Source organism: Salmo trutta, chromosome 36 (genome assembly GCF_901001165.1).
Source record: "Salmo trutta chromosome 36, fSalTru1.1, whole genome shotgun sequence".
In the NCBI taxonomy this organism is placed as follows: domain Eukaryota; kingdom Metazoa; phylum Chordata; class Actinopteri; order Salmoniformes; family Salmonidae; genus Salmo; species Salmo trutta.
The window spans coordinates 31,996,053-32,010,311 of NC_042992.1; the positions used below are offsets into that span (position 1 = coordinate 31,996,053).

Below are 14,259 nucleotides of genomic sequence, written 5' to 3' on the forward strand. Positions count from 1 at the left end.
AATAGAGTGGTGATAAACTACCTATGACCTAGGTTATGAATTCTTATAACAGCATTAAGACAGAGTTTGAATGAAGTATAATCACATCAGCACTTCAAGATCCATTTTCCACTAAATAGAAACAAGTCATAGAAACAACTGTGCTTTTAACTTCTATGGGCTAGGTGGGACGCTGCGGGACACAGCCAGTGAAATATCAGGGCGGAAAATTCAAAAACAACAAAATGTCATAATTCTACTTTCTCAAACATACAACTATTTCACACCATTTTAAAGATAAACTTCTCGTTAATCTAACCACATTGTCCGATTTCAAAAAGGCTTTACAGCGAAAGCAAAACATTAGATTATGTTAGGAGAGTACATAGACAAAAATAATCACACAGCCATTTTCCAAGCAAGGACATGTGTCAATAAAACCCAAAACACAGCTAAATGAAGCACTAACCTTTGACGATCTTCATCAGATGACACTCCTAGGACATTATGTTACACAATACATGTATGTTTTGTTCGATAAAGTTCATATTTATATCCAAAAAAACAACATTTTACATTGGCGCGTGATGTTCAGAAAATGTATTCCCACCAAAACATCCGGTGAATGTGCACATCAATTTACAAAAATACTCATCATAAACGTTGACAAAATATATAACAATTATTTTAAGAATTATAGATAGACTACCCCTGGATGCAACCGCTGTGTCAGATTTTAAAATAGCTTTACGGAGAAAGCACATATTCTGAGTACATAGCTCAGCCATCACGGTGAGCTATTCAGACACCCACCAAGTTCGAGGCAACCTAAACTCAGAATTAGTATTAGAAATATGCTCTTACCTTTGCTGATCTTCGTCAGAATGCACTCCCAGGACTGCTACTTCCACAAGAGATGTTGTTTTTGTTCGAAATAATCCATATTTATGTACAAATACCGTTTTGTTCGTGCGTACAGATCACTTATCCAAAGGCATAACGCGCGAGCGCGGAACGAGAGACGAAAAGTCAAAATGTTCCATTACTGTACTTAGAAGCATGTCAAACGCTGTTTAAAATCAATCTTTATGCTATTTTTTATGTAAAATTGGGATAATATTCCAACCGGACAATAGCATATTCATTCAAGAAGAAAAAGAAGGAACGTCGTACTCGCGTGACCGCGCATATCCAATCCCTTTGTTGCCAGGCAGACCACTCAGTGAATGAGCTCCTATACTCTGCCCAGTGACAGGAAAATGCTCAAACCACTTTCTGAAGGCTTTAGACAGCCAATGGAAGCCTTAGGAAGTGCAACGTCCCCCACAGACACTGTAGTTTCGATAGAGAATCAAAAGAAGAACTACAATTCTCAGACTTTCCACTTCCTGCTTGAATTATTCTCAGGTTTTTGCCTGCCATATGAGTTCTGTTATACTCACAGACACCATTAAACAGTTTTAGAAACTTCAGAGTGTTGTCTATCCAAATCTACTAATAATATGCATATTCTAGTTTCTGGGCCAGAGTAGTAACCTGTTGAAATTGGGTACGTTTTTCATCCGGCCGTGAAAATACTGCCCCCTAGCCCAGACAGGTTAATATCCAATCTCCCAGTTCCATAAATAGCCCAGATATCCTCATGCTGGAATAGCAGTGAGATGTACTCTCTGATAGGCTTGATCATTTTCTTTCTTTGACAAAAACTCTTCACACTTTTCTTTCAAATTGACCCCTTTCAGCACAGGAGGAGAAAACAGAGCAATCTGTTTGGAGAGACCAATTATTGATAGATTCTTCCTCCTCAATAAGAGATGTGCAACAATTCTGTTAGCAATGCGTAGTACTGAATAATTATCATACTTTCTCTCAGGTCTTATTTAGGAGATTCACAGCTTGCTGCTTGTTCTATCAGAGACTATTAGTCAAGTAACACAACATGTTTGTAGTGAATGTAAAAAAAGATGTGCGTGTGTTTGTTGCTCTTTTTGTCCTCAGTTTCAACTGCAGTCCTTTGACATCGTCTGCAGCACGTCCTGGGCCAGCCGAGACAAGTGCTGTGAGCTTCCTGGTTTGGTGAGTTCAAGCCTCACTACTGATCTCATCTACTGACTGACGTGGGATGACCTTAACCTTTGTTGTAATGTGTCGTAGGATGTCGTAGGATCATGTCATAGATGTCATATTGTGTCATCTTGTTATTGTGTTGTCATGCGGTCATTATCCTATTATTGTTTTCAGCATTATCGTCATTATCATTATGCTTTGGGCGTTATCATAATCATTAGGTCATTGTACTCTTGTGTTGCATGTATTGTCATGTGGTCATACAGTCATGTTATGGTGGTATTTGTCTCATCTCTAAGAGGAAGGAGGAGGACTGTCCTGCCATGCCCCGTGCCTGCACCTGCAGCCAGGAAAGCAAAGGTCCCCCTGGCCCCACTGGACCCCCTGTGAGGACCCTCCTTCTCTCCTTAATCAGCATCATGTGTTACTGACAGCTGTTGTTAAGCTAGGAATTCATTCATTGCATTCAGTGGCTGATGAACAGAACACAGTGTGACATTTGGGGATGGAGAGTACATACACCTGGTGTGTGATAGTGTGTTTAGGATGTGTTGATAGTGTGTGTGTCTTTAAGGTCTGTGGTCCTTATGTTGATGGGGTGTGACAGAGGGTGTGTGGGTGTTTGTGTTATCAACAGGGAGGACCTGGGATCAGAGGAGGGAGAGGGGAGCGTGGAGAACCAGGAGCTGTGGTACGGTGTATACACACACACTCATGTAAATAAAAACACAATGAAAGTCAATGCAGCTTGTAACAATTCCACAAGCAGACACATACCCTCATTGATGGATACCAGACACATACCCTCTTGGATACCTCTCTTCCATAAAATATCCCTTGTATACTGCTAGGCTGAAAACCCACTCTTTCTGTAAATTCCGTTTGCAAGGTTCTAATCTTTTATTCATTTCTCACTCTCTCAAGCTATTAGACTTGGATTGCACCGGTCTTGAAAGTCCCAGAAAATTGTACTGGGGTTTGAATGGGGTGTTATTATAGCATGTAAAGGTCCTTGTAATGCAGGCGCCCTCGCAGTGCACCCATGCGGTCTTTCTACTCTCATGAATTTTATATTCATTGGAGATGCAGCGTGTCCCCATGAAAGTCAATGACCTGAGACTGGTAGGCTCACGACAAGACAGACAGAGAGCAGCCTCACAGGTCTCTGATTTGCAGTTAAATCACTGAGTTAGCCTAAAGCCCCCTCTCAGACACCCGGACCTGGGTCAGGTAATGTATAAAGGATGAAGACACTTGTATGGAATAAAATATATACAATTTAGTGGATTCGGCTATTTCAACAACATCCGTTGCTGACAGATGTATAAAATTATGTCTGAGTGTTGGAGTGTACCCCTCGCTATCCGTAAAAAATAAATAATGATGCTGTCTGGTTTGCTAAATATAAGCAATTTGAAATTATTTATACTTTTACTGATACTTAAGTATATTTTAGCAATGACATTTACTTTTGATACTTAAGTATATTTAAAACCAAATACTTTTAGACTTTTACTCAAGTAGTATTTTACTGGGTGACTTTCACTTTAACTTGAGTCATTTTCTATTAAGGTATCTTTACTTTTCCTCAAGTATGATAATTGGGTAATTTTTCCACCGCTGGTTAGGTTAACCAATAGTGGCCAGATCATCTGAGTGCATGCATCCTCCAAAGATGGAGAGGGACAGTTTATGGCTTGATCATAGGAAGGTGGTCAGGGATATGGTTGATTAAAATGTTGTCTGGTGACGATCTTATCTTATTATTGGCCTATATGTAAATCAAAAATGTTTACAGTACTACTGTTCAGTTAGATTGTACTTTGTAATTTGGTGTGTATTTCCTCTGTTTGTTCCAGTGATACTAGATTGTTGTAATAACTGTAGAAAGCAGGGAATTTAACTAGAACTATAGTAAAATGTTAACTATATTCTAATCTACTTTATCAATGTGTTCTTCTGTCTCTGTGACAGGGGCCGATAGGTCCAGTTGGGGATGCCGGTACTCCTGGGCTGCAGGGCCCTCCTGGACCCCAGGGGCCCAGCGGACGTACCATCATGGGCCCTCCGGTAAGACACATGCGCATACACACACACACACACACACACACACACACACACACACACACACACACACACACACACACACACACACACACATTCATTCACATACATACATTAATTCAGACACACACCATCTAATACTGCACATATTAGAGGAGTCTAGCATCCCAACACACATAACATACAGTAGCTACAGTACCGATTTACCTAGGCATGCTATAAAGTCTACCTTGTAAAAGCTGTTGTAATACTCAGATGTTGATTCTTTTTCGCCCAAGGGATGTTGTTAAACGTAAGCCGTAAAGGAGGGAGGATGTATCGTAACCTAATAGACTGTAAACAGAACAGTCAAATATGAAGTACTGGGTTACATCTGCATTGGTATTAACAGATCAATGACGAATGAATGACAGGTAAAACATTAAAGGATACGCCCAGATGTCTTAACTTTACTAAGGCCATGTTTAAGCCAGCCTATGGTAAAGTATTCGATGGTATAACATACAGAAGTGCTATATTGAAGACATTAACTATTTGTTGTTAATTCAGGATTATGGTGACAGGTAGGGGATAAGTAAGGGTACAGCTACTGGAAGAGTTTGGGAAACAAATGGCATTTGTAGTTAGAACGCACACTGTGACCAGATAGTGACGACCTCAACTTATAAAATAGCCTCCAAATAAGCTTGATATTTGCTGTTGATATTTATTGTTGTTTTTTCCAACTTCAGGGTGGTCCAGGAGAAAGAGGTGAGAAGGGTGCAGCTGGCGTTCCAGGAATACAGGTAAAGACCACCATTCACTTCCTGCCCTTTAAGACACACTTTCCCTCATCACAAAATGGCATTCAGTCTTCAAATGACATTCAAATGACACCATTGCACCAAAGGGATATCTTTTGAATGGCATATTGAATATCTATCTCTGTAAGGTAGCTGTTAATGGGAACATGTCATTCTGAATTCTGGTAAGAGAGTTGCTGCATAATTTGAGTGAAAGAGCTTCTGCTACCGTTTGGTTGATGTGATGTCAGATTTATTTCAATGCATTAAAGGATTTGCACAGGTAATAAGGTAATAAGGAGAAGGTAGAAGTTGGTCTTAACCACTGATACAGGGTCAGATATCTTTCCATCCTCCTAATGGTAAATCTGAGCATTGGCGGTAGGGTAATCTGATCCTAGATCTGTGGTTATGGGCAGCGCCTGCCTGGACCGTAACAAGACATCACAGTAGTTTTTACAAAACAATAGCTATTTCCCCTCTGTTGTAATGACTCATGCCTAAGATGCAGTACACTTTCATTATAATCAATCTCTGAGCCAATTAAGATGGATCCTGTCAATAACTGTAGAGGTTGGGAGATGTATACTTTTGTTTGTAATAGGCTTTGAGCCATACCATTGGCATTCAGTACTCGTTGTGTCTGAGTGAGGGAATTTGACTTTGACGGCTGTGAAGGTCATACAAGAGACTGTGTATTACAAACAGCTCCGGCTTCACAACATTAATTATCTGTAATGAGTTAGGATAATGGTCCAACCATCCAAGATGGCGTAGCAGTTCAGACGTCCTGTCGTGTCCCGTGTATATATATATATATATATTTACATATTTTTTCTTCACTTATCTTTTTACATTTTTTTATTCTAAATACTCAACCTCAAAGCACTCTCCTGCAACCCGCCTCATCAATAAAAAAAAAAAAAAGAAAGTATTATTTACCTCATCTGAATTCCACGACAGAAGCTAGCCAGAGGTTAGCCATTTTCACTGGCTAACGTTGAAGTTCAGCTAGCTACGGTTAGCTGTCCTCAGCTATCCATTAGCTCGAAAAGCTATCGCCAGTTTTTGTACAGCGCGACTCAGACCAGAGCATATCGGATCTATTCTCTCTCCTTTCCTCGATTTCTACCGCAGGCTCTGGACATTTACACCTGGATCTTGCAGCTAACTAGCTGCTACCTGAGTGACTATTGGCAACGTCGGTCTCGGAATTAACACACACTATTACGGAGCTAGCTAGCTAGCCAGCTGAAGAATTCCGTCAGCCACTCGTGGGCTACTCCTGAGCTAGCCAGCTGAAGTGTCTCCTGGGCTACAACTCACCTATCCTGACCCGTTTTACTGCCGATGCGGAGCCCCATTGGGTCTTCACGACTGGATCACCGACGTTATCTGCCCGAGGGAGTTGTCCAACTGGCCCCTCCGTCGCGACGTAACCTGATCGCCCATCTGCGGCCAGCTAATCGTTAGCTGTCTTTTCGGCTGCGATCTGAATAGGTCTGTCGGACACTTTTCTTGGGCCACTATAACTAACTATTTTGCCAACTTGGACAGGTCCCCCCTTCCACACGGAACCCCACTAACCCACAGACGGAAACGCACGAGGCGGCTAAAAACAGACCTCCCTCCCATCTTCCACCAGCTTGCTACCTATGGCCCGGCTAGCTGTCTGATTCTCACTGGACCCTCTGATCACTCGGCTAAGCATGCCTCTCCTTAATGTCAATATGCCTTGTCCATTGCTGTTCTGGTTAGTGTTTATTGGCTTATTTCACTGTAGAGCCTCTAGCCCTGCTCATTATACCTTATCCAACCTCTCAGTTCCTCCACCCACACATGCTATGACATCTTCTGGTTTCAATGATATTTCTAGAGACAATATCTCTCTCATAATCACTAAATGCCTAGGTTTACCTCCTCTGTACTCACATCCCACCATACCTTTGTCTGTACATTATACCTTGAAGCTATTTTATCGCCCCCAGACACCTGCTCCTTTTTCTCTCTATTCTGGACGTCACAGACGACCAATTCTTATAGCTTTTAGCCGTACCCTCATACTTATCCTTCTCTGCTCCGCTGGGGATGTAGAGGTGAATCCAGGCCCTTCAGTGCCTGGCTCCACACCTACTCCCCAGGCGCTCTCTTTTGATGACTTCTGTAACCGTAATAGCCTTGGTTTCATGCATGTTAACATTAGAAGCCTCCTCCCTAAGTTTGTTTTATTCACTGCTTTAGCACACTCTGCCAACCCGGATGTCCTAGCTGTGTCTGAATCTTGGCTTAGGAAGTCCACCAAAAACTGTGAAATCTTCATCCCTAACTACAACGTTTTCAGACAAGATAGAACGACCAAAGGGGGCGGTGTTGCAATCTACTGCAGAGATAGCTTGCAGAGTTCTGTCCTGCTATCCAGGTCTGTACCCAAACAATTTGAACTTCTACTTTTAAAAATCCACCTCTCCAAAAACAAGTCTCTCACCGTTGCCGCCTGCTATAGACCCCCCTCGGCCCCTAGCTGTGCTCTGGACACCATATGTGAACTGATTGACCCCCATCTATCTTCAGAGCTCGTGCTACTAGGCGACCTAAACTGGGACATGCTTAACACCCCAGCCATTCTACAATCCAAGCTTGATGCCCTCAATCTCACACAAATTATTAATGAACCCACCAGGTACAACCCCAAAGCCGCAAACACTGGCACCCTCATAGATATCATCCTAACCAATGTGCCCTCTAATTACACCTCTGCTGTTTTCAACCAAGATCTCAGCGATCACTGCCTCATTGCCTGCACCCGTAATGGGTCAGCGGTCAAACGACCTCCACTCATCACTGTCAAACGCTCCCTGAAACATTTCAACGAGCAAGCCTTTCTAATCGACCTGGCCCTGGTATCCTGGAAGGATATTGACCTCATCCCGTCAGTAGAGGATGCCTGGTTATTTTTTTTAAATGCCTTCCTCTCCATCTTAAATAAGCATGCCCCTTTCAAGAAATGTAGAACCAGGAACAGATATAGCCCTTGGTTCTCCCCAGACCTGACTGCCCTTAACCAACACAAAAATATCCTGTGGCGTTCTGCATTAGCATCGAACTGCCCCCGCGATATGCAACTTTTTAGGGAAGTTAGAAACCAATACACACAGGCAGTTAGAAACGCCAAGGCTAGCTTTTTCAAACAGAAATTTGCTTCGTGCAACTCCAACTCTAAAAAGTTCTGGGACATTGTAAAGTCCATGGAGAATAAGAACACCTCCTCCCAACTGCCCACTGCACTGAGGATAGGAAACTCTGTCACCACCGATAAGCCCACTATAATTGAGAATTTCAATAAGCATTTTTCTACGGCTGGCCATGCTTTCCACCTAACTACCCCTACTGCATTCAACAGCACTGCACCCCCCACAGCTACTCGCCCAAGCCTCCCCCATTTCTCCTTCTCCCAAATCCATTCAGCTGATGTTCTGAAAGAGCTGCAAAATCTGGACCCCTACAAATCAGCTGGGCTTGACAATCTGGACCCTTTCTTTCTAAAATTATCTGCCGAAATTATTGCAACCCCTATTACTAGCCTGTTCAACCTCTCTTTCGTGTCGTCTGAGATTCCCATAGATTGGAAAGCAGCTGCTGTCATCCCCCTCTTCAAAGGAGGTGACACTCTTGACCCAAGTTGCTACAGACCTATATCCATCCTACCCTGCCTTTCTAAGGTCTTCGAAAGCCAAGTCAACAAACAGATTACCGACTATTTCGAATCCCACCGCACCTTCTCCGCTATGCAATCTGGTTTCAGAGCTGGTCATGGGTGCACCTCAGCCACGCTCAAGGTCCTAAACGACATCGTAACCGCCATCGATAAGAAACATTACTGTGCTGCCGTATTCATTGACCTGGCCAAAGCTTTTGACTCTGTTAATCACCACATCCTCATCGGCAGACTTAGTAGCCTTGGTTTCTCAAACGATTGCGTCGCCTGGTTCACCAACTACTTCTCTGACAGAGTTCAGTGTGTCAAATCGGAGGGCCTACTGTCTGGACCTCTGGCAGTCTCTATGGGGGTACCACAGGGTTCAATTCTTGGGCCAACTCTTTTCTCTGTATACATAAATGATGTCGCTCTTGCTGCTGGTGAATCTCTGATCCACCTCTACGCAGACGACACCATTCTGTATACTTCTGGCCCTTCTTTGGACACTGTATTAACAACCCTCCAGACGAGCTTCAATGCCATTCAACTCTCCTTCCGTGGTCTCCAACTGCTCCTAAACACAAGTAAAACTAAATGCATGCTCTTCAACCGATCGCTGCCTGCACCTGCCCGCCCATCCAGCATAACTTCTCTGGACGGTTCTAACTTAGAATTTGTGGACAACTACAAATACCTAGGTGTCTGGTTAGACTGTAAACTCTCCTTCCAGACTCACATCAATCATCTCCAATCCAAAGTGAAATCTAGAATTGGCTTCCTATTTCGCAACAAAGCATCCTTCACTCATGCTGCCAAACATACCCTCGTAAAACTGACCATCCTACCAATCCTCGACTTCGGCGATGTCATTTACAAAATAGCCTCCAATACCCTACTCAACAAGCTGGATGCAGTCTATCACAGTGCCATCCGTTTTGTCACCAAAGCCCCATATACAACCCACCACTGCGACCTGTATGCTCTCGTTGGCTGGCCTTCACTTCATCATCGTCGCCAAACACATTGGCTCCAGGTCATCTACAAGACCCTGCTAGGTAAAGTCCCCCCTTATCTCCGCTCACTGGTCACCATAGCAGCACCCACCTGTAGCACGCGCTCCAGCAGGTATATCTCTCTGGTCACCCCTAAAGCCAACTCCTCCTTTGGTCGTCTCTCCTTCCAGTTCTCAGCTGCCAATGATTGGAACGAACTACAAAAATCTCTAAAACTGGAAACACTTATCTCCCTCACTAGCTTTAAGCACCAGCTGTCAGAGCAGCTCACAGATCTCTGCACCTGTACATAGCCCATCTTTAATTGAGCCCAAACTACTACCTTTTCCCCTACTGTATTTATTTATTTTATTTATTTTGCTCCTTTGCACCATATTATTTATATTTTAACTTTTAACTTTCTTCAAACTACAAATCTACCATTCCAGTGTTTTTTCTTGCCATACTTCATTTACTTTGCCACCATGGCATTTTTTTTGCCTTTACCTCCCTTATCTCACATCATTTGCTCACATTGTATATAGTCTTATTTTTTTCTACTGCATCATTGATTGTATGTTGTTTTACTCCATGTGTAACTCTGTGTTTTTGTATGTTGTCGAACTGCTTTGCTTTATCTTGGCCAGGTCGCAATTGTAAATGAGAACTTGTTCTCAACTTGCCTACCTGGTTAAATAAAGGTGAAATAAAAATAAAAATAAAAAATCCGAGCCTGTCAATACAAATGTATTCATGCTGACACCCTTAACTGGCCTAGGATCACCATTTTATTTTAAGAATGTGAAATGTCAGAATAATATTAGAGAGAATGATTTCATCACATTCCCAGTGGGTCAGAAGTTTACATACGCTCAATTAGTATTTGGTAGCATTGCCTTTAAATTGTTTAACTTGGGTCAAACGTTTTGGGTAGCCTTCCACAATCTTCCCACAATAAGTTGGGTGAATTTTGGCCCATTCCTCCTGACAGAGCTGGTGTAACTGAGTCAGGTTTGTAGGCCTCCTTGCTCGCACACGCTTTTTCAGTTTTGTCCACAAATTTTCAATAGAATTGAGGTCAGGGCTTTGTGATGGCCACTCCGATCCCTTGACTTTGTCCTTAAGCCATTTTGCCACAACTTTGGAAGTATGCTTGGGGTCATTGTCCATTTGGAAGACCCATTTGCGACCAAGCTTTAACTTCCTGACTGATGTCTTGAGTTGTTGCTTCAATATATCCACATAATTTTCCTACCTCATGATGCCATCTATTTTGTGAAGTGCACCAGTCCCTCCTGCAGCAAAGCACCCCCACAACATGATGCTGCCACCCCCGTCCTTCATGGTTGAGATGGTGTTCACCTTTTTGTTTTCTCTCTACGGTTGCAGGGCATTCCTGGATCTCCTGGGTCACCAGGTCGATTGGGACAAACAGGAACAAGGGTAAGGTCTTGTTGGTCTGTTTACAGTGCACTCGGAAAGTATTCAGACCTCTTCCCTTTTTCCACATTTTGTTATTATTTACATAAGTTTTCAGACCCTTTGTTGTGATACTCGAAATTGAGCTCAGGTGCATCCTGTTTCCATTGATCATTCTTGAGATGTTTCTACAACTTGATTGGAGTCCACCTGTGGTAAATTCAATTGATTGGACATATAAGGTCCCACAGTTGACAGTGCATGTCAGAGCAAAAACCAAGCCATGAGGTCGAAGGAATTGTCCGTAGAGCTCTGAGACAGGATTGTGTCGAGGCACAGATCTGGGGAAAGGTATAAAAAAAATATCTGCAGCGTTGAAGGTCCCCAAGAACACAGTGGCCTCCATCATTCTTAAAGAGAAGAAGTTTGGAACCACCAAGACTATTCCTATAGCTGGCCGTCCGGCCAAACTGAGCAATCGGGGAGAAGGGCCTTGGTCAGGGAGGTGACCAAGAACCCGATGGTCACTCTGACAGAGCTTTAGAGTTCCTCTGTGGAGATGAGAGAACCTTCCAGAAGGACAACCATCTCTACAGCACTCCAGTAACAGGCCTTTATGGTAAAGTGGCCAGACGGAAGCCACTCCTCAGTAAAAGGCTCATGACAGCCCTCTTGGAGTTTGCCAAAAGCCACCTAAAATACTCTCAGACCATGATAAACAAGATTCTCTGGTCTGATGAAACCAAGATTGAACTCTTTGGCCTGAATGCCAAGCATCACGTCTGGAGGAAACCTGGCACCATCCCTTCGGTGAAGCATGGTGGTGGCAGCATCATTCTGTGGGGATGTTTTTCAGCGGCAGAGACTGAGAGACTAGTTAGGATCGAGGGAAAGATAAACGGAGCAAAGTACAGAGAGATCCTTGATGAAAACCTGCTTCAGGGCATTCAGGACCCCAGACTGGGTCAAAGGTTTACCTTCCAACAGGACAACAACCCTAAGCACACAGCCAAGACAACACAGAAGTGGCTTTGGGACAAGTCACTGAATGCCCTTGAGTGGCTCAGCCAGAGCCCGGACTTGAACCCTCTCTAACATCTCTGGAAAGACCTGAAAATAGCTATGCAGCGACGCTCCCCATCCCCATCCAACCTGACAGAGCTTGAGAGGATCTATAGAGAAGAATGGGAGAAACTCACCAAATACAGGTGTCAAGCTTGTAGCGTCATACCCAAGAAGACTCAAGGCTGTAATAACTGGCAAAAGTGCTTCAACGAAGTACTGAGTAAAGGGTCTGAATACTTATGTAAATGTGATATTTCAGTTTCTTATTTTTCATAAATTTGCAAAAATGTCTAAACCTGTTTTTGCTTTGTCATGATAGGGTATTGTGTGAAGATTGACGAAGGGACATTTTTTTTAATCCATTTTAGAATAAGACTGTAATGTAACAAAATGTGGATAAAGTCAAGGGGTTTGAATACTTTCTGAAAGCATTGTAATCAAAAGGAATAGATTTATGTGAATATGAAGTCGTGGTATATGAGCTGCCATAATAGCACAGTCTCATAGGCATTAGTATGTACTTGTAACACTTTTCCACAGGGACTTCCTGGTAAAGATGGACCCCAGGGGCGAACAGGACCTCCAGGGACGATAGTAAGTATGATTGTTTGTGGATTTAGCATCAGGAACTGATGAATTAATTTGATTTGATGTCAATGAATTGTAAAATTAAATCTGCAATTTACAATACTTCCTTGTCAAAGGTACTGTCCCTGTAGGTTAATTGTTTGGGCTCCTTGGCGAATGTGACTGTTTTCTTTTTTGCTTCTTGGCCAAATGTTTTGTAGTACCTCAAGTTACAAATGGAAAAACTAAAGTTACACATTGTACGTTTGAGTGATTGCTCAATCAGTGAGATGACAATTTGTTTGTTTGTGTTTCACCCACAGGGCACTCCAGGAGCTCCTGGGTCACCAGGGTCAAGTGGACCTCCAGGGTCACTGGGAAACCAGGGACCTCCTGTGAGTTATCTGAACCTCTATGTCCATGCATGTTACTACTACTGAAGCAGAGCTGACCCACTAGCTGAGGAAATACCCAGCAAGCAGAACTGATTGAAATTGCATCATTACAACAAGATACGTCAGTAGGATGTCATTTCAATCAGCTTTGCCCGCTGTGTGTAGGATTAGGGAGGGAGGTCTTGGGAGACAGCAAAAACATATAGTATATAAATATATTGTACATAGTCCTACAGTACAGTGTATCTATCATAATTTGACCCAGAGTTTTTCCTGACTGCATGACTTGACCAACGAAAGTTACACACTATAACGAACACAAGGCATTATTCTAGGGCAGGTCACATGGTCAGGAATATGCCATATTTCTATGTGTATGTGTAAGGATCTGGGAGAGAGAATAACAGTTCAATGGGGATATTCAGAGACAGGGAAAATCATTTAAGGAACTATACAGTGAAGTAAAAACCTGTTTTCACTTTGTCATAATGGGGTATTGTGTGTAGATTGATGAGGAAAACATAATTTAATCAATTTTAGAATAAGGCTGTAACATGAAAAACAAAAGGTGTAAAAAGTCAAGGGGTCTGAATACTTTCCAAATGCACTGTATATTAAGTCACCATAATGAATTTCAGAAAGAAAAGTGGCTTGAACAAGCATCTTTCTAGCCTCAAATGGGAAGCAAGCCTTGTTACGAGAATAAAATCCCAATTACAGTTAAGCTTCCTCACAAGATTATCTACATTAATTTTGTAGGACAGCTAATAAGCTGTCCAAACAAAGACCAAGAGCCAGAGAAGGTTAGCAGTTATTACATAGTAGTGCCTCTATGTAATTACTGGTACTGCATAGTTATTATATGATCTTTGCAGATAAATGGTTATGCCAGGGTTCAAATAATGACCTTAGCAAAAAGGAAAAAGATGACAACAGCAATTGACAACTCAAACAATTTGTACAGTTTTACTTCATTATTTTATGTCCATTGTCATTCTGCTTCTTATTCTGTTGCAGGGTCCTGCCGGAAACAAAGGAGAGAAGGGAGAAAGAGTAAGTCATAGAGATAACAAATATATTGCTTTGGCAGCAGTGGCAACCACCCATTCATGCCAAAACAGCATTTATTAAATTGAAGTGAGATATGTTATGAAACTTACCTTGTTCTGAATAATATCATTATGTGGCGTAAGTACTGTTCTTAACATCAATGTTCAAAACAAGTAATGCCC

At 42.5% G+C, this 14,259-nt stretch overlaps 1 protein-coding gene across 4 annotated transcripts in view; it reads left to right on the forward strand.

The window, feature by feature from the left end:
* The window catches only part of LOC115175883 (collagen alpha-1(XIV) chain-like), a 101,732-nt gene that overhangs the window by 70,457 nt on the left and 17,016 nt on the right, over positions 1-14,259 (forward strand). For all 4 annotated transcript variants that reach the window (XM_029735492.1, XM_029735490.1, XM_029735491.1 and 1 more), the window contains 9 exons: positions 1,978-2,055; positions 2,346-2,432; positions 2,684-2,737; positions 4,021-4,116; positions 4,842-4,895; positions 10,971-11,024; positions 12,606-12,659; positions 12,956-13,027; positions 14,045-14,080. In XM_029735492.1, the coding sequence (XP_029591352.1) occupies positions 1,978-2,055; positions 2,346-2,432; positions 2,684-2,737; positions 4,021-4,116; positions 4,842-4,895; positions 10,971-11,024; positions 12,606-12,659; positions 12,956-13,027; positions 14,045-14,080 (585 nt within the window). The remainder of the gene's footprint in view (positions 1-1,977; positions 2,056-2,345; positions 2,433-2,683; positions 2,738-4,020; positions 4,117-4,841; positions 4,896-10,970; positions 11,025-12,605; positions 12,660-12,955; positions 13,028-14,044; positions 14,081-14,259) is intronic.